At 35.4% G+C, this 20197-nt stretch overlaps 1 protein-coding gene across 1 annotated transcript; it reads left to right on the forward strand.

Annotated features, from left to right (window-relative positions):
- The first annotated feature begins 6613 nt into the window (after positions 1-6613).
- LOC107481375 (kinesin-like protein KIN-14B) lies at positions 6614-19096 on the forward strand. The gene is made up of 23 exons (XM_016101658.3): positions 6614-7040; positions 8207-8330; positions 8789-8875; positions 9095-9265; positions 9359-9465; positions 10062-10193; positions 10313-10491; positions 10815-10976; positions 11171-11262; positions 11576-11727; positions 12005-12178; positions 12742-12888; positions 13921-14109; positions 14258-14329; positions 15316-15371; positions 15467-15692; positions 15782-15973; positions 16427-16618; positions 17023-17373; positions 17536-17634; positions 17981-18121; positions 18210-18368; positions 18474-19096. The coding sequence occupies exons 1-23, from the start codon at positions 6828-6830 to the stop codon at positions 18906-18908; spliced, it is 3852 nt and encodes a 1283-aa protein (XP_015957144.1). The 5' UTR covers positions 6614-6827; the 3' UTR covers positions 18909-19096.
- Positions 19097-20197: the final 1101 nt, after the last annotated feature.

Genomic DNA, 20197 nt, shown 5'->3' on the forward strand with positions numbered 1-20197 from the left:
TTTGTTATGAAAGAGATTAATGGTGATCACTAATAATTTTTCATTTTTTATGAATCTTGAATAATTTTTTAAAAAATCTGATAAAAAATAAAATTAATTTATTTAAATTAGGTCAAGAAATGTTTTTTATTTATTTTTTATTTTAATATAAAAAAACTCATGTAAATGTATCCAATCTTTTTTACATAGAAATATAATTAAAAAGAGAAGGTTTAATTATACAGATATATCGAATCGGATCCAACAAAAAAAAACGCTGATATCATATCCGATAGAAATTATGTGAATCAGATCGAATTTGATCCGCCCCCTAAAGTTACATCTCTCTCGCCCCCTCCCAATTCTGGAGGCATAAGTTGGCCTGATATACATTGTCTTGCCATTAATTAAGGTAAATAGTTTGAACAGCAAAGCTCCACAACGCTTCTAGGATTTTTTATAAGATCTAATGATGGTTTATCGCTGGTATAATAGATTGTCCTTTTGAATTTTGTTTTTAATATAAAAATATAAAAAAAACAAAGACATAAAAACAAAAATGAATATCTTAATGTGTTACTTTTAGAAAGTACTGAACATTAAAATATTTTCCATCTCTATCTTTTTAAAATGTATTTATTATCTACTCTTTCTATAATTCCATGTTAAAGACAATAACCAAAAGCAGCCATAAAAGTTATGATTTGTGTTGCTGATGGTTAATTCTGGTAGAACTATGTTTCAGACATCTGAAAAGTATTGCATAAGGATGCCAAACAAATGAAACTCATCATTTGATTACTTTCATGCTGCAATTATTGCATTGTGAATCTATGTTCCAGCCTTCCAGGCATGAAATTCAACATCGTTCTTACAACTAATTAGTTTCATTTAAGATATCTTTCACTGATTGGATAGCATAATTTTTTATTCAGATTGTACTCACGTGTATACATACATGGTTGCACAGAGGAAGAAAGCTCTCTCAAAATCAAAGAAGGAATAATGTGCAGCTTCTATTTATTTTACGTTAAATCTAGGATATATATATATACATATAAAAGAAATGTCATGTTTGATTTTGGTCTACAAATATTTATAAGGAAAAGTAACTTCCTATAGTTGAGTTTTGTTTCTCAATTTTGCTGCTATGGTCTATGGCGCTCTCTGCATGAAATATCTATAGATCAAAATAATATATTACTAAAAGTATGATTTTAGCCTTAACCCAGACTATGGAGATTCTCTAACAGAAAATCAAGCATGATATACTGATTTTTTTAACCCCTCTAGATTTAACCCAAGAGGTGTTGAATATAAAAAAGAAATATAATGCATTTTATATTTATGGTAAATTTAAGTTAAAGTAAATTAAAACTTGGACAATACTTTCCATAATACCAAGAGTTCAACAATGGCAGTATGGAGTATGGAAATTATGTTTTATGGCATGCTATCTGTTGGTTTATGGTATAAACAGAAATATTTAGGACAGAGATATAAGAAAAATACGTAGGTGAAAGGAATGGGAATCACACTTTTTTACTTTACTGAAGCAGTACATTTATAGGATTTTAATCCATGACACTACCACATCACCACTAAACTAGGAAGTGGGATGAACAGAAACTGCCACATACCCACTAGATAAGGAAGTGGAATAACAAAAACTACTTTTCTCCTAAAGTGCAGGAACCACTAATTGACTAAAACAACAAACTGAAATAATAATAAAAAAACTTAATGCAGTCCAAAAGCAAATAATTAACACTCCTCCTTGCTTTAGGATCTGCAAACTCCAATTTTCTGCCTCAATAGCTCAAACTTGCTGACAGGAAGTGGCTTTGTAAACAAATCTGCCAATTGATCTTCTGACCTGCAATAAACCAAAGTTATTTCTCCATTTTGCTGCATCTCTCTTAAGAAGTAGAGCTTGATGTTAAAATGTTTAGTCTTGCCATGACACACTGGATCCTTTGAAATCGCAATTGCTGCCTGGTTGTCGATAAACACTTCTGTCTTGTGATTCTGTTGGAGATGTAAATCACATAAGATCTTTTTCAGCCACAAAACTTGATTTACAGCTGCTGTTGCTGCTATGAATTCAGATTCTGCAGTGGATTGTGCTACTGTCTCCTGCTTCTTTGTGCACCATGAAAAAACTCCTGAGCCTAAACTGAAACAATATTCGGAAGTGCTCTTCATGTCATCAATGGATCCAGCCCAGTCACTATCAGAGAATCCACACAACTTGAAATTTTGACAGCTCTCAAACTTCACACCATAATCAACAGTACCTTTAATATATCTCAATACCCTTCTTGCTGCCTTTAAATGCATTTCACTAGCACAATGCATAAATCGAGAGAGAAGACTTACAGCAAACAAAATGTCCGGCCTTGTTGCAGTGAGATACATTAAACATCCAATCAAGCTCCTGTAATAGCCTTCATCAACTTTATCAGCACCATCTTCTTTGCTCAACTTCTCCTTTTGGTTCATTGGTGTGCTAACCGCTTTGCACTCCTCCATCTGGAATTTTTTTAAGATTTCCTTAGCATATTTTTTTTGACATATGAACACATCATCCTCATTTTGTTTGATCTCAATTCCAAGAAAATAAGACATAAGACCAAGATCAGTCATTTCAAAAACTTGCATCATTTCTTGCTTGAATTCTTCAACCAAACTTGTATCATCTCCAGTTACTAAAAGATCATCAACATAGAGGGAAACTATGAGAAAATTTTTTCCCTTATGTTTTACATAAAGAGTGGCCTCAGACAAGCTTTTTACAAAGCCTATGCTCAATAGGTGTTCATTTATCCTACTGTACCAAGCTCTTGGTGCTTGTTTTAATCCATAAAGGGCTTTTTTTAGTAGATAGACTTTATCTTCTTCTCCATGCATAACAAATCCCTCTGGCTGCTCCACATATATCTCTTCTTGTAAAACTCCATTTAAAAAAGCTGATTTGACATCTAAATGGAATACTTTCCAGCCTTGTTGAGCAGCAACTGCTAACACCAATCTAATTGTATCTAATCTGGACACTGGTGCAAACGTGTCAGAATAATCAACACCAAAAATTTGTGCATACCCTTTTACTACAAGTCTGGCCTTGTATTTATTGATAGAGCAATCCGCATTAAGCTTTGTTCTGAACACCCATTTATCTCCAATAACTTTTCTGTCTTGAGGCTTGTCAACCTTTTCCCATGTGTTGTTTTTTTGAATCATTGAAATCTCATCCTCCATTGCCTTTTTCCATTTTGGATCCTTGAGTGCTTCTTCACAGCAACTAGGTTCGCATACTGCTACATTGCATCTTTGATAAATGTCTGACAGCAGTCTTGTGCCTCTGATGGGATGATCATCTTCTAATTCATTTTGACACAACTCTGTTGTTTGGTTTCCGCCATAATCATCTTCAATATTGTTACAAGGTCCAATTGTTTTTCGTGGGTTCTTCCAATCCCATTGTTGATCTTCATTGAAATGCACATCCCTAGACACAGTCAACTTTCCAGATTGAGGATGATACACTTTGTAGGCTTTTGAAACAGAACTATAACCCACAAAAATACCCGGAATTGCTTTCTTGTCAAGCTTGTCGCGCTTAACCTGTGGAACATGTGCAAAACAAACACAACCAAACACTTTAAGAAAGGTTAGTGAAGGCTTATATCCATACCAAGCCTCAAAAGGAGTTTTGTCTTTCAAAGCCTTGGATGGAAGTCGATTTTGAAGAAAAACGGCTGTGTTGGCCGCTTCAGCCCAAAATTCTTTAGGCAATTCCTTCTCATGCAGCATGCATCTGGCCATCTCCATTACTGATCTATTTCTCCTTTCACTAACTCCATTTTGCTCTGGAGTGTATGGGGTTGTGAGTTGATGTACAATACTAGCTTCTTCACAAAATTGATCAAATTGTGTTGAGGTGTACTCCTTCCCATTATCTGATCTTAGAAATTGTATCTTGCACCCACTTTGAGTTTCCACCATATTCTTGAACTTTACAAAGACTCCAGCCACTTCATGCTTGAATTTCAAAAAAAAAATCCAGCACATTCTTGTAAAATCATCTATGAAAAGAATAAAGTATAGACTACCTTGTAACGATGGAGTTCTTTGAGGTCCTGCCACATCAGTGTGGATGAGTTGCAGCTTTTGAGAGGCTCTCCAAACTGTTTTGGGAAATGACACTCTGTTTTGTTTACCAAATTGACAGGCATTACAATTTGGCAAATGATCAGAGAGTATTGGTAGACCTTCAATCATATCTTTCCTCTTCATGTTCAGCATCCTTTGAATATGACAGTGACCAAGTCGCTTATGCCAGAGTTCAGTGGGACTGACTTGGGTGATGTAAGCTGTCTGCTCCTCCACAATTGGATCAAATGAGAAGCTTTTTCCTCTCATTTTAACCCTTAAAATCTCCCGACCGGTAGTGTCAAAGATAAGACAATGTAGATTTTCGAAAAAAACTTTAAATCCCTTTTCTAACAATTGACCCACACTAAGCAGATTTTGGTCAATGTCAGGCACATACAGAACATCTGAAATGGTTTTCATACCTGAGCTAGTTGAAATTACAATTGTTCCTTTTCCTTTTGCAGAAATATAGTCACCATTCCCAATTCTGACTTTTGAGAATTTAGCAGGCTTCAAATCCTTGAAAAGAGTTTTATCATATGTCATGTGGTTTGTACAACCACTATCAATCAGCCAGCATTCAGAACTACTCCTTGCTGAGAAGCATGTTGCCACAAAGATTTGATCTTCTTCATTTTGCTCTACAACATTGGCATTAGCTTCATGTTGTTGAGATTTGCCTTTGCAAATTACAGCTTCATGTCCAAGCTGATTGCACTTGTTGCACTTTGCGTCTGGTCTTCTCCAACATCTGAAGGGTGGGTGACCCATTTTGCCACAATGCTCACAAGGTGGGTAATTTTTCTTTTTACCTTTGTCTTTGCTTTGGCTGCTTTGACTACTTCCAACTTCATGATGCTTGGCTGGTAAAGCACCTTCAACCACGTGATCTTGTCTCATAAGCCTTCGCTGCTCTTGGGCCTGCAAGGCATGTAACACTCCTGCTAAGGTGATTTTGGACAGATCCTTCGTATTCTCCAAAGTAGTTATTGATGCTTCATATCTCTCTGGCACTGTAACTAGAATTTTTTCCACAATTCTAGAATCAGTGAATTCAGTGCCGAGTAATCTAACTTTGTTTGCAATAGAAAGCAACCTGTCAGAGTATTCTTTGATTGTCTCAGAATCTTTCATTCTCTGCATCTCGAATTCCCTCATCAAGTTGAGCACTTGCATGCCTCGAATCCTCTCATCCCCTGCGTATTCTTCCTTTAAATAGTCCCAAATTGCTTTTGGTGTTTTGAGAGTCATGATTCTGGTGAAGATTATTGATGAAACACCAGTAAAGAGACATGATCTTGCCTTTGCCTTCCTTGTTTTTTTCTCCTTGTGCAATTTTATTTGAGCCATGGTAGGATTGTTTGGCAGCGGAGGAATTTCGTAATCCTCTTCCACGGCTTCCCAAAGGTCCAATGCCTCCAAATAAGACTCCATTTTAACTGCCCAAAGGTCATAGTTTTCTCCATCAAAGATGGGCGGAGCAATTTGTGAGAGACTTGCTTCACCTTCCATTTTCACAGGCCCCGTAAGAAGAATGCTCTGATACCAGTTTGTTGGTTTATGGTATAAACAGAAATATTTAGGATAGAGATATAAGAAAAATACGTAGGTGAAAGGAATGAGAATCACACTATTTTACTTTACTGAAGCAGTACATTTATAGGATTTTAATCCATGACACTACCACATCACCACTAAACTAGGAAGTGAGATGAACAGAAACTGCCACATACCCACTAGATAAGGAAGTGGAATAACAAAAACTACTTTTCTCCTAAAGTGCAGAAACCACTAATTGACTAAAATAACAAACTGAAACAATAATAAAAAAAAACTTAATGCAGTCCAAAAGCAAATAATTAACATTATCAGTCTAAGCTGTCAAAAGTTAAAACATAAAACAAATATGCTAAGTATCTCTTTCCGATGGCTAAGCAGCACTCTAGTCCAATTTTATACCATAAAATAGACACATTGTTGTACATAAAAAGGACAAAATATCCATGTCAAGAAACTTCTAACATATATGAGAGGCCGTTTCATTGATATTCCTTTTTCATTTTCAATTTGTCAAGTAAAATATTTAACGTGAAGGCGAAGGCGAAGGCGAAGGCAAGAAGGGAGCCCTTAACAACCCCCAAAACACGCAGCCATAAATCAATTCATCCAGCGCATTCAGTTCAGTTCAATATTGACACTTCACTCCTCACATGCTTTACTTTTTGTGCCTTAGGCTTATATCCTTCAAAAACAGAACAAAGAAACAGCGCGTAATAAATATACTTGAGAGCGAAGGGTGAACAAACATGAAGCGCAGAATATTTGTGACCCATAAAAGCCCAACACCCACAATTCCATCCCAAAACGACGCCGTTCTCCCTCCCAAACGAAACCAAACACACTCCCTCCATTTATTATCGCTCACACAACAAAAAACAAACAACAATCCAAAAAGCCATATGTTAGTACTACGAACCAACACCATGTAATTATCATCATAAAATTAAAATTAGAATACAAATTTAATAAAAAGCTCTCCTTATTTAAATTTCTTTTTCTTTTTCTTTTTCTTTTTCAATTAAAATTGTATACAGTGGTGTATTGTATTTTGTTCCACTTTATTGTTGGTTTCAAATTTGAAGCTTCGAAATCTGAGTCTGAGGGAAAAAGGCAAAAAGCAGAGGGAGGGAGCAATGGCGGAACACAAGAACCGCTGGAGCTGGGATGTCACCGGATTCGAGCCTTGGAAGTCCTCGCCGTCGTCCTCGCCGCCGGTCGATCAAGTCGATCGGAAACCTACTGCGCCACTTGTGAGACGCTACTCCGTTTCGCCCTCGTCTGTTCTTCCTCCGCAGTCAAAGCAGTCCACGGCATCCAAGGTTCAGCGCCTGCAGGAAAGGCTCAAGGTCATGCGTTTTTTCACTTTCATCTCTTACTGTAGCCAGCTGTTTTTTCTTCTTGTTCTGCTCATTCATTCCGGTCGCTGATATTTTAGCTTTTCTGGTTTGTTCTGCCGAGATGCGAGTGCTTGTAACGGCAGTGTTTTAGTTTAGGTCTGTGCTGTAATTCTAGCTTGTTTCAGTAGTTGCTTTGATTGTGCTTGAGGTGCATCATGTGATGTGAAGGTGCTGCATGTGCCTTTGTACGAATACTTTCATTTCGACAGGTGAGTTTGAATCGAAGAAACTAAGGAGGATGGGTTTAGTGTGTAAAGTAAGCTATAGTTCATGTACAACTTCCTTTACGGGTGCAGCATTTGAGGATTCTTGTAGAATTTGACAGTAGTATGGCAATTTGACATCAGAAATTGCAATTGGAGTTTGTAGTTAGTGATAGGTGAATATATCTTCTCGGTAACATGAGGGGAGTGCGCTCATGACTCATTTATGTGTTTGATAGAGGATTTGGCTTTTCTTGATTATGTAAACATAGGTGTGGGAACAAATTCTCCGTTGTCAATGGGTGAACCTCAATTAACTTCCGGAAGGATGTTGCAAATTATGAATTTAGTCCTAGGGTGTGTTGATGTAGGAACAATATGGCCATGGAGAATTTCGGGGAAAGAAAGTTTAGATCCAACAAAGTGCTGGTTTGGACAATTTGAAGATGTAATAGTGCATTTTAATATTGTTATATAATAAGGATCATTGCTTGCCACCATTTAGAAAACTTTGTGGCACGGTGCTAGTGGTCTATGTTCTACAATTTAATCTGTTTCCTTTATATGATATGTAACAAATGTAAGCTAAACAACTGGGTTGTTATGTAGTCAAATACTTGTATCTTATAAAATGAATTATGAAGCTCTTTTCTGCTTAAGGACAGATCGTGTCAATGAAGTGTTTTGGACTTTTTGTGTTTTGCATTAAATTTGAACCTTGGTACCACCATTCATACGAAAGAAAAAAAAATGGTTGCAAGAGATAATAATATCTAGAATGTATTTTATACTATTTAAATAATGGTTCCTTATTTCAGGTCAGTCCTGCTGGTTGAATTATCCTTTTATGTTGTATCCTTTGCAACTCTGTTCAAGTCATGTGCTAACAGTATCATCAGATACTTTGTGCAGCTTGCTAAAGAAGACCATTTGCAGCTCAGACATGAAGTGAGTGAACTTCAAGAATATTCAAATGCAAAACTTGATCGAGTTACACGATATCTTGGTGTTCTTGCTGAGAAAACCCGAAAGCTAGGTAAGAAACTGACTTGTGTTGACTAGACTAGAAAAACTTGACCGTTGGCTGGTTATGCTAGACTAGAAAAAGTTTTGGGATTTTACACCAACATGAACTTTTTTGCTTGATTGGATAACTTAATTTCTTTGACTATTGAGACTTATGCTCTAAATTCTTGTTGGGAATTGGGAATCTTGTTTTTACACACTCACAGGTTTGATCATAACATAATGAGAAATATGGCACCTTTTTATCTCAAAAATGCATTTAGTTTCTTGGAGTTGTGCAAAATTTGTCATACTTCAACATTTTATTTGGTAACTTATTTTATTTTATTTTTTTGTTTTCTTGGGGGTGGGGGAGTGCTGCCATGTTAAAATTTTGATATACTGATTGTACCATTTTTGAGACGTAATTTGTCTTTATGGTTTTCTATCGTCAATTTTTTAATTTCATTGTCCGCTTGTGAATTCCAGATCAAGTTGCGCTTGAAACTGAAGCAAGAATATCTCCAATAATCAATGAGAAAAGGAGATTGTTCAATGATTTATTGACATCTAAAGGTAATTGCTATCTGTAAGTTTTCATTTGGTCGTGGGTTGTTTCCTAATATGCACTTTGTTGTCACGTTGTGTCCCAAATACATTGTTTATTTCAAATTTGCATATACGATAACTGGAATTCAAGATTAGTTGGATGCACAACCTCTTGTTATTTAAGCATAATTCAAATGTAAACTTTACTGAGCTGAAAACATTGATGTGGCTGTTAATTTTTTGCAGGAAATATTCGAGTATTTTGCCGGACAAGGCCGTCATTTGAAGATGAAGGTCCCTCAGTTGTTGAATTTCCAGATGACTACACAATTCGTGTAAATACTGGTGATGAATCCTTGTCCAATACAAAGAAAGATTTTGAATTTGACCGGGTCTATGGACCTCATGTTGGACAAGGTAAAATGGTTCCTTTTCCCCCTTTTGGAGTTCAAACCCTGGTAATGTCTGATATGCATCTTATTTATCTTACCTTTTATACTCTATTTGCAGCTGAATTATTCAATGATGTTCAACCACTGGTGCAGTCAGCTTTGGATGGATATAATGTTTCCATATTTGCATATGGACAAACCCATTCTGGAAAGACACATACTATGGTTGCTCTTTCTTTCTTTCTTTCTTTCTTTCTTTCTTTCTTTCTTTCTTTCTTTGTGTGTGCAGGTGCAGATCACCTCCCCTTAAAACTAAAAAAAAATAAAAAAAGAATGGATTTGGACAAGTTTTTCCAAATTCAGAGTTGACTAAATATTGGAATGTGTCAAGTCTCACATTGGCTAGACATGGCAAAAGATAACCTTTATAATAAACTTGGATAAATTTTCCTATTAGGTAAGCTTTTGGTTGTAGAGTTAGGCTTTCAATTCAAAGATGGTATAAAAGCCTATTTTATGCTTTAGATTGGGCCACTTGCTGATGTGCAATCTGATAGACTTCTCAGTCCATGTGTAGTTCTAGATGTTAAGGATGTGTCCCACTGTCCCACACCAGCTAGGCATATGGTCACGATAGCTTTTGTAATAGCTTTGATAATCTTTCCCCCTTAAACTAGTTTTTGGAGTGGAGTGAGGCTCACCATTGTTACAAATGGAGATTCAATGGCTGAAATTATTTATATTACTACATGTCTGTTTACTTCAAATCAAAATGTTTGGCCTGCCCAGTTGCTTATTTGATCTTCATTGATTGTTCTTAGGAAGGATCAAGCTATGATCGAGGTTTATATGCGCGATGTTTTGAGGAGTTGTTTGATTTAGCCAATTCAGATACAACCTCTACTTCTCAATATAAATTTGGCGTTACAGTTTGTGAGCTCTACAATGAACAGGTCTCTTTCTGTTGACTTAGACAGGCACACCTTTCTGTTGTTACTGGGATCCGCATCCTTGTTTTTTGTTTAATTAGGATTATTATGGTTTTCTTATAGTCTTCTTTATGTGCTTTCAGACAACAGACCTGCTTTTGGAGTCAGGAAAAAGTATGCCTAAACTCTGCTTTGGATCACCTGAATGTTTTGTAGAACTGGTGCAGGAAAAAGTTGACAACCCTCTGGAGTTCTCTAGGTCTTTGAAAGCCGCATTTCAGAGTCGAGGAAATGATTTATCAAAGATTAATGTATCTCATTTGTATGGTCTAAATTCCATGCTCATGCTTTGCATGATTATATTGTAGTCTGACTATATTTGTGCTGTTTTAACTTGCGTTATAAACTTCATTGCTAGCATAGCTTCACCCTAAATCCTTAGCATTATGTTTCATTGTCTATGCTTCGATATACTATGCTAAAGGTTTTAAGGACTGAACCTTGAAAGATTATATTTCTTTCAAATATATCACATTACAGACATCTACCCTATTGCATGCATACATTGTAATAGGATAGGATCAGGTCTTCTAAGCTTGCTATACGCTAATTCATCTCTATGGATTTTGTAATTTGCCGAATTAGGATTGTCACAATACACATATTTTACAACAATATGATCACTGGTGAAAATTCATATAGCAAACTCTCTTTGGTTGACTTGGCTGGAAGTGAAGGTTCAATAACAGAAGATGATAGTGGTGAGCGTGTCACAGATTTGCTGCATGTTATGAAATCACTTTCAGCGTATGTAATTTCAATACAGTACTTATTGGCAAAGTTACCTTTCTTTACAATTTTGCTTGATGCCTGCCCCCTTTTACATCAAATATATGTGTTTCCTTCGCTATTTATGTTTTTGGGCAAATTTAGCAAAAAGAATGTTGTGTGGCAAGATATTTCAGTGTCTAACTTCTTGTGGCATTAAACTTCTTTTTCAGATTGGGTGATGTTTTATCTTCTTTAACATCAAAGAAGGATGTCATTCCTTACGAAAATTCTGTGTTAACAAACCTCCTTGCTGATTCACTTGGTATTGATTTTTCCTTCCCACATTTTATTTATGATCTTGTGCTGCAATATATTTGATCTTAGGTTGTTACACTTCATAGAGATATCATGTAATAGTGATACGGAATTGTCTGCTGAGGTGTGAATAATATTTTACCAGCAGGATATGGTTTTATCATTCTTATGATCTATCTTGCCAAATACTTGAATATTTTACATGTTGCTGTAATTTGGCATTAATATTGGATTTTTTCATCATTGTAACTTGGAATCATTTCTTTATGACCAGTTTCAGGCACATGATATCTTTTGACAATTTTTTTTTATGTTTGTAGGGGGGAGTTCAAAAACCTTGATGATTGTTAATGTGTGTCCAAATTTTTCAAACTTATCTGAGACATTATCATCGCTCAATTTCTCTACCAGAGCTCGAAATGCTGTATTAAGTCTTGGGAACCGAGATACAATAAAGAAGTGGAGAGACATTGTAAGTTTCCACTCCTTGGAAAATGATAATAAATTCTATTTTGATATTCTTTAACCAATAGTGACTATTTATCAGAGACATCTTATAATTATCACAATAACTATGATATATTAATTCAGATTAAACTTTATGTGGACCGAGTCATTGTGGTATTGCATTACATTTTTTTCACTTTATGATGAACATGTATAGGAAATCTAGTTGCTCAGTTGGAAGAGTAGATGATGGAGAGTGCATGTAGAACTTAACTAATAGTCTGCATCATGGTTTTTTATAGGCAAATGACGCCCGTAAGGAGTTGTATGATAATGAAAAAGAAATCCATGACCTGAAGCAAGAGGGTCTGCGGCTCAAGCAAGCACTTAAAGACGCAAATGATCAGTGTGTTTTACTCTTCAATGAAGTACAGAAGGCGTGGAAAGTTTCTTCTGCTTTGCAGACAGATTTGAAGGTTTGGCAATTTAATCTGTTAGTGTTTGTTTTCCAGTTCTGTGTACTGACAGGTTATTTGGTGACAATTTTGTTTTCTCCATATTACATCTACATCTATTGACTAATTATATAATTTTCCTGCTGCAAGATGTTAGTAAACATGTGCAACATTAAATGAGTTTCTCGGGTACATAATAACAAAGATTCTATCAATTCCATCATTTTGAATTTTCTGATATCACTTCTGAGTTGGGTTTTTACCGAGGTCTGGTGAGTGTTTTTGCCAAATGTTTCTGTTCCTTTAAATGATAAGAATACCATAGTTTTACTGTTTTCATTTTTCTTATACCAACATAATGCCAGCTTTTTCTTCCTTTTTTTTTCTCTTAAACTATTTTTTCAAATGTTCAAAAAGATTAATGACATGTACTTTCTTTCATTGAACGGCATAGATATCATGTTGCAATATGTGCTCTATATTTTACAAACATTCATACATTTTTTCAAGAATGGATTTTATGCTTTGAATATGAAGGCCTTAGGCTTGTCAAAGAATACATCCTTTATTTTTTGGGTTTGCAGTCAGAGCATATTTTGCTGTCAGATAAACATAAGATAGAGAAAGAACAAAATACTCAGCTTCGAAGTCAAGTTGCTCAACTGTTAGAGTTGGAGCAAGATCAGAAGTTGCAGATACAACAGCAAGATTCAACAATCCAAACTTTGCAGGTTTGTCATATATAATTCTAATATGCACAAAATATTCATTAGGAATTTCTTGAGTATAAGTCCTGTTTCTTAGTATTTTATTGACAGTTTCCTAATAGAAAGTTAAAATGGTCTAAATAATGCCAAAAAGGGATGGGATCCATTTACGTAGAATGAATGCAAATCCATGTTTTTTGGTCGGTGCTTTGCCTTTCATATTTATCTTTTGTAATTGAATTTTTTATTCTTGTGGTTTCTTCATTGAATTTCGCCTCCTTATGGGTTCTTTATTTTCTGTTGAGACGGGGGGAGATAATCTGAGAGATTATTTCTATTTGCAAAGCTATGAAAGCTAAGAAAATGATTTTCTGCTTGTAGGTTTTTTGCCCCTCTATTTTGTTATTTTCACTCTTATTTTGTCGATTAGGCCAGTGCTTGAATATTGTGTGTCTTTTCTACGTTTCATTTACGAAGTTGTTAGACTTTAAATGGTAGAGAATTATGTTTTATTGATTATTTATTTTCCCTCAATAGTAAAACGTACACAGACTGTAATGGCCTTTTTGAGACTTGATTATGATAGAATACAATAGTTTATTTGATATGTTTTCGGAATCTGACATGCTTTTGTTACTTTTTTATTTTATTTGCCTTTATTCTCATTCACTCTCTACTCTGCTGGAGTTTTGGTTTTCTTCTTTATGGTTGCTTCTATGGCATGCTGACAAGTGCTATGTTTAGTCAAAATCTCAATTATGTGGGTACTGGCTGTCTTTTGTAGCACGAAACTGTAGGACAGTAGGAGCACCACTTTTTGCCACGAATCAGTCACTGTGCATATTTAACGTCCTTATGTTACTTTGTTCACATTCAATTATGTCATTTTCTGGATTATCTGAATTTTCACACAAATAAGTTCAAGTTGAGTTAATCATTAGTCCCAAATGTATGTTACCATCTTCTTTTTCTCTTTTTCTTTTTTTCTTTTTTTCTAATTTCTTTTTTAAATGCTTGTGAGATAATTTATGGGTTCTGTTTTCTTCCATGACATAGGATAAAATTAAAACCCTTGAAACTCAACTCAATGAGGCTGTTAAACTGAGCAAAACTAGGTCAACTTCTGCCTCAGAACCAGAATCTGAAGCTCTATCCGATACCAGGCCAACTGCAGATGCTGTGGATTCTTCTGCAGTAACTAAAAAACTAGAAGAGGAACTCAAGAAACGTGATGCTCTTATTGAGGTGTGCTATACCAGATAAATTGTGTCTGTTTTTCCTATTAATTTTTGGTTATTACTTGACTTCTTTGATCTTTGCTATCATTTTCTCTAGTCTCTTATACAATTGTGCCAGAAGTTTAGCACGAGGTTTGATGTTTGATGTTTTGCAGAGGTTGCATGAGGAAAATGAGAAACTGTTTGATAGATTAACTCAGAAAACATCTGCTGCTCAATCACCTCAGGTAGGAAGGTTCCATTTATTGACTGCATACCATCACAATGAAATGTTATTTAGTAAAAGGGACTTTCTTTTCAAACTTTTTGTCTTGAGCTATCTTTCCAAAAGTTTAAACTATCGAGTAAAAAACACATGAATGGTTTTATGTTATAACTCATCCCTTTTGGCTCTTGCAAGAGCTTCTTTAAAAGAATAGAGGAAAATAAGGATTGAATGACTGCTTAGTCATAGAAACTTTAATATCATGTCTTGAATAATCTAATCATCTCTCTCAGAAGCTTTGTTAAATATAAAATAACTCATATGTCTTTATGTAACAGCATAAGCTTTTAAGAAAGATTGTTCATAATAGAGTATTAGATTTTATCCTATTATTGTTATTGTGCCATACATGTCTTGTTAATCAAAGTTCATGCTTTTAAGTCCTCATTCAATCCTAAGCAGATGTATGAGTCTCATTGCCTAGGGAAAAGGTCTAGATAGACTTTCGAAGTCTTTGCCAACTCTCCACCCTTGATATAACATATGCGTTTGAATCAGAATCATTCAACTAAGAAGTTCAAATGGTTGGATAGAAACACGTGAATAATTGTATTTCTCAACACTTATAATTAGAATAACTTCCACAGTTCATTTGCACAAAATCCTGTTGTATTCTTTTGATTATTGTGCTTGAAATTATCGAGTTGCAACATAATAGCTGAACATGTCTGTGTGCACAAATAAATGTTTTTGATGGTGAAGAACTTTTGATATTTAATCTGGATTCTTTCTTCCAGCTAGAGAGGTTCTTGTGTTCCATCAGGGTTTGCTTTAGTTTGATTAATCACAAAATCAGCAACATATGGTAGTATGTAGATACGTACGAGGTATTATAGATAACACAACCACACAATAACCCGACCATATTTGCATTGTTAATCAATGATCATGCTTCTGTGCTATCCATATGGTATTTTTGTCTCTCTGAAATTGGTACTTTATTTTCAGCTGTCAAGTCCATTATCTCGAGGATTGGTTAATGTTCAGCCTCAAGATATCGGGAGGTACAGTCTACTTTATATCTTCTAAGTTTTTCTGTTGTGGTTTGTTTGTTTGGCATGTGAATATTGGCTTGATTGTTCTCATTTGATTGAAATAGGAATGGAACCAGCAACAATACAAGATCTCGTTCTGTGGATGTCCCTCCTCCATCTTTGGCCACTGATAAGAATGATGGCACAGTTGCTTTGGTTAAATCTGGCTCCGAAGTAGTTAAGACTACCCCTGCTGGTGAATATCTTACTACCGCCCTGAATGACTTTGATCCAGATCAATATGATGGGCATGCTGCCATTTCTGATGGTGCAAACAAGCTTTTGATGCTGGTAAGCATGGATGATTTATGCATAACTTATTTGCTGAAAAAGACTGAACTTTAACATCTGCAGGTATGTTCTTTCCAAAATTATTGCAGGTGCTTGCTGCTGTCATCAAAGCTGGTGCCTCTCGAGAGCATGAGATACTTGCTGAAATTAGGGATGCTGTTTTCTCTTTTATCAGGAAAATGGAACCGAAGCGAGTAATGGACACTATGCTTGTTTCCCGTGTTAGAATCCTGTATATAAGATCTTTGCTTGCCAGATCTCCAGAGTTACAATCAATTAAGGTAACAAGAAGTTGAGATCAAACCCTAAAGCAAATCTTCACTGGTTCTCTTTTTTTATTAGGATAAAGTATATTTTTTGTCTTTAACGTTTGTGGTTTTTTTCAAAAATACTCTTAACATTTAATTTCATTCAATTTTGTTCCTAATGTTTTTTATTCATTCAATTTTGTCCCTGACGTTTTCGATTTGTATCAAAACTATCCCTGGAAGTTTTTAATTTTATTCCTAATATTTTACATGGAATTAATGACCAGGGATATTTTGACACAAATAAAAAAGTTAGGTATAAAATTGAATGCAACTAAACGTTAGGAGTATTTTTTAAAAAAATTGCTAAAGTTAAGGACAAAAAGTATAATTTACCATTATTATTATTATTATTATTTTATTATTTTAATCTAGTGGGGTAGCAACTTTTGTTAATTTGATAAGTGTTGCACATTCAATTGGAAGGTCTTGCCAGTTGAGTGCTTTCTTGAGAAGCCTAATACTGGACGCAGCAGAAGTTCCAGCCGGGCGAGTAGTCCTGGAAGGTCTCCTGTGCAATATGTTGATGAGCAGATCCAAGGATTTAAAGTGAATCTAAAGCCAGATAGGAAGTCCAAATTTTCATCTGTTGTGTTGAAGATACGTGGGATTGATGAGGTAGCCCCAGTTACCTATTATTATGCAATCTTGCTTTCTATTATTCTATTTGCACAAACAAGCAGAAGTGATTGGCTGCGGAGGAGCGGAAAACGTTTTTTTGAAAGGGAGTTTTAATTGTTTCCATGACTTCCTTTCACACTTTGAACATTATAGAAGCATTTGCCATTTCTTGGTGTTCTTTTTTCTTTTCATTATAATAATTGGCTGATGAACAAAGGTTGAGAAAGTTGGCCTTTATCAGTTTCCATGAAGACGTATCATTTTTTCTTAAGTTTCTGGGTAGCTTGTCTTCCATTTCTTTTCTCGCACATACTGAACAGAATTATATCATTATTGAACTTAATTACACCCAAATTATTCTTTTGAGTTTATTCAGTCTCAATTTGAAATAAACTGCACAGGACATATGGAGACAGCAGGTAACTGGTGGAAAGCTTAGGGAAATTACCGAGGACGCCAAAGGTTTTGCTATTGGAAATAAGGCTCTTGCTGCGCTTTTTGTACATACCCCTGCAGGTGAGCTGCAGCGTCAAATTAGATCCTGGCTTGCAGAGAACTTTGACTTCCTATCTGTTACTGCAAATGATGCTTCGGGGGGATCAACTGGTCAGTTGGAACTTCTTTCAACTGCAATAATGGATGGTTGGACGGCTGGACTTGGTGCTGCTATGCCTCCCCAGACTGATGCCCTTGGCCAGCTATTATTTGAATATTCAAAACGTGTCTATTCTTCTCAACTACAACACTTGAAGGTATGCCTCATGTTGGATGTATGTAAAGTAACTAATGAAAAAAAAAAAAAAAAACCACAAACAAACACAAATTAACCACAAAAAGAAAATGATTTACTATGTTCATCTTCTGATATTGCACTTATTGTGTTGCTTCTGTGTTCATTGATATTTTGCTATCAGGATATTGCTGGTACCTTGGCAATGGAAGAGGCTGAAGATGCGGCACAAGTAGCGAAGCTGCGTTCGGCTCTAGAGTCTGTTGATCACAAAAGAAGAAAGGTGGTGCTTTCTCTTGTTCAACTGTTGTATTATTGCTTGCCTGTGGTCGAGTTAGATCAATTTATGCTTCTAGGTCTTAACTCTTAAAGAGATTTCTTGTGTTTGGTTTTCATTTTCATTTTCTGTAGTTTTTTTTTTCTAGGTTATTGGTTGATGTTCTATTTAGTTTGTACTCTTGGCTTTATGTCCATTGGTTGTTGATTTAGTCCAAGTGGATATTATTACATTGTTAGTGGTGGATAAGTTTATACACGCAATTAGAAATTGATCATGATGCTTTATTGTAAAATGAATTTCTTCTCTTATGAGAAGCTGGCATTGATTTCATCATTCTTTTTGTCACCAGATTCTGCAGCAAATGAGAAGTGATGTGGCTTTATTGACATTGGAAAAGGGCGGTTCATCTATTCAAAATCCTTCTACTGCAGCCGAGGATGCACGATTAGCATCTCTCATTTCTCTTGATGGCATAATAAAGCGAGTCAAGGTTGATATCTTCTTGTTCAAAGTTATTTTTTGAAATTCAGTATACTGATTGGAAACTATTAATAATTCAAGCTACCATATTTGAACAGGATATAACGAAACTTTCTTCTGTGAATATCTTGAGCAAAAGTAAGAAAAGAACATTCCTGGCTTCTCTTGACGAACTAACAGAACAGATGCCTTCACTCCTTGAGATTGACCATCCATGTGCTCAGAGGAACATAGCAGAAGCTCGTCGAATGGTTGAGGTATGTAAAATATCCCGAGTGTTTTTAACCAATTTTATCGTAATTATCCAACCTGAGTGCATGAACTCATGAAAATTAATTTGGCTTGATGTCATATGAATACAGTCAATTCCAGAAGAAGATGACTCCGTTCAAGATCTACAACAGGCTCGTAGGTTATCAATGGATCCTGGCTCTGGATCCGAAATTGATGTAGCACAGTGGAATGTGCTACAATTCAATACAGGCACTTCCTCACCATTTATAATCAAATGTGGAGCAAACTCTAGTTCAGAACTAGTCATTAAAGCTGATGCACGAGTTCAGGAACCTAAAGGTGGTGAGATAGTGAGGGTTGCCCCTAGACCATCCATACTGGAAAATATGAGTTTGGATGAAATGAAACAGATATTTGCAGAACTACCCGAGTCTCTAAGCTTGCTTGCCCTAGCAAGAACAGCAGACGGTACGCGAGCCCGGTATTCTAGATTATATAAGACCTTGGCTTCAAAGGTTCCATCACTTAAGGATCTGGTCAATGAACTTGAAAAGGGGCGGTGAGAACATAACCTTCAAAGGGCTAAGGTGTTTTCATCTTCCAAGTTGTATACGTGCCTCCAATTAAGTTTGCATTGCATATTCGTTGTCTTGCGTTTGCTTTATTCTTTGGGAGGCCAAATGTAATGTATGTACCATATACTCGAACCTCTTGCAATTTATTAGTGGTAATTATCTTTCTATTTTTTTTATCTTTCTATTTTTTTTACTTCCAAGAAAAAGTAGACTGAATTAACATTTTATATCAGAGCAAAATAAGAAGTGAATGGTAATGACAAAGATTAAAATATTAAATGTACTGTTCACCTGTTAATCTTTTTGGACATATATTGAGAAAATGTTATGTCAAAACCAGGAACATAAATTGTTTAATGTTTCAATATAGTATAATCATTGGTTGACAAAATCACTTCCTAAAAAAATACATCAATAAAAACGGGTGGAGCTAGACTGAATTGATAAGAGGGGCCAAACTTAATAGTTAGTTTTATGCAAAGGATAATATTTAGTTTTTAATTTTTAAATTACTGAACAATTTAACTAAAATTTATAAGACATAAAGCAAATGAAAATGAACATTTGACAATTAAAACTCCTTAACCCTTAGCAATTGGGGGCTCATGTGGCTATATAAATTTGGGAATGCTCACTAATTATTTAGAATCGAGATGGACACGAGTGTTATTCATGAGAAAAAAAAGTCAACAATATTTTTTCTACTATTTTACCGAAATAACAGAATCCTGAGTGTTAAAAAACAGAAAGTGAGTGAAACTCTTTAGAGTATATTTGGTGTGTGTTTTTATTTTTATTATATGTTGTGTTTTAAATTTTGTGAAAGAAAAAATAGAAACAATAAAAATAATAAAATATTATTTTTATCTTTAAATCCTATTCTCAGTTTTTATCTCTTATTTTCATTTTTTTATAAAATTTTAAAAATAAAAATACTAAAACTAAAAATAAAAACCAAAAACACCTTTATTACTTGCATAAGCTTTACTTCCTCGGAGAAGAGAAATGAAGTCATGAAGAAATGCTGCTTCGTTGTCTATTGTTGGCTATAAATAAAAAAGCGCTGTCTATGTCGCACTCATTAAGCCACAAACACAAACAACACTTTCAAAATGCAATCAACCTCAGGCGGGTCTGGATCCGGGTTCGAATCCGAAACCCTTATCCGCTCTTGCACGGAGCGCCTCTCACGCCGCGACTTCACCGGCGCCCGCGAGTTCGCCCACCGGATCAATAAGTCTGACCCGGACATCTCCCTCCGGGTCAACCAGATCCTC

Source organism: Arachis duranensis, chromosome 3 (genome assembly GCF_000817695.3).
Source record: "Arachis duranensis cultivar V14167 chromosome 3, aradu.V14167.gnm2.J7QH, whole genome shotgun sequence".
In the NCBI taxonomy this organism is placed as follows: domain Eukaryota; kingdom Viridiplantae; phylum Streptophyta; class Magnoliopsida; order Fabales; family Fabaceae; genus Arachis; species Arachis duranensis.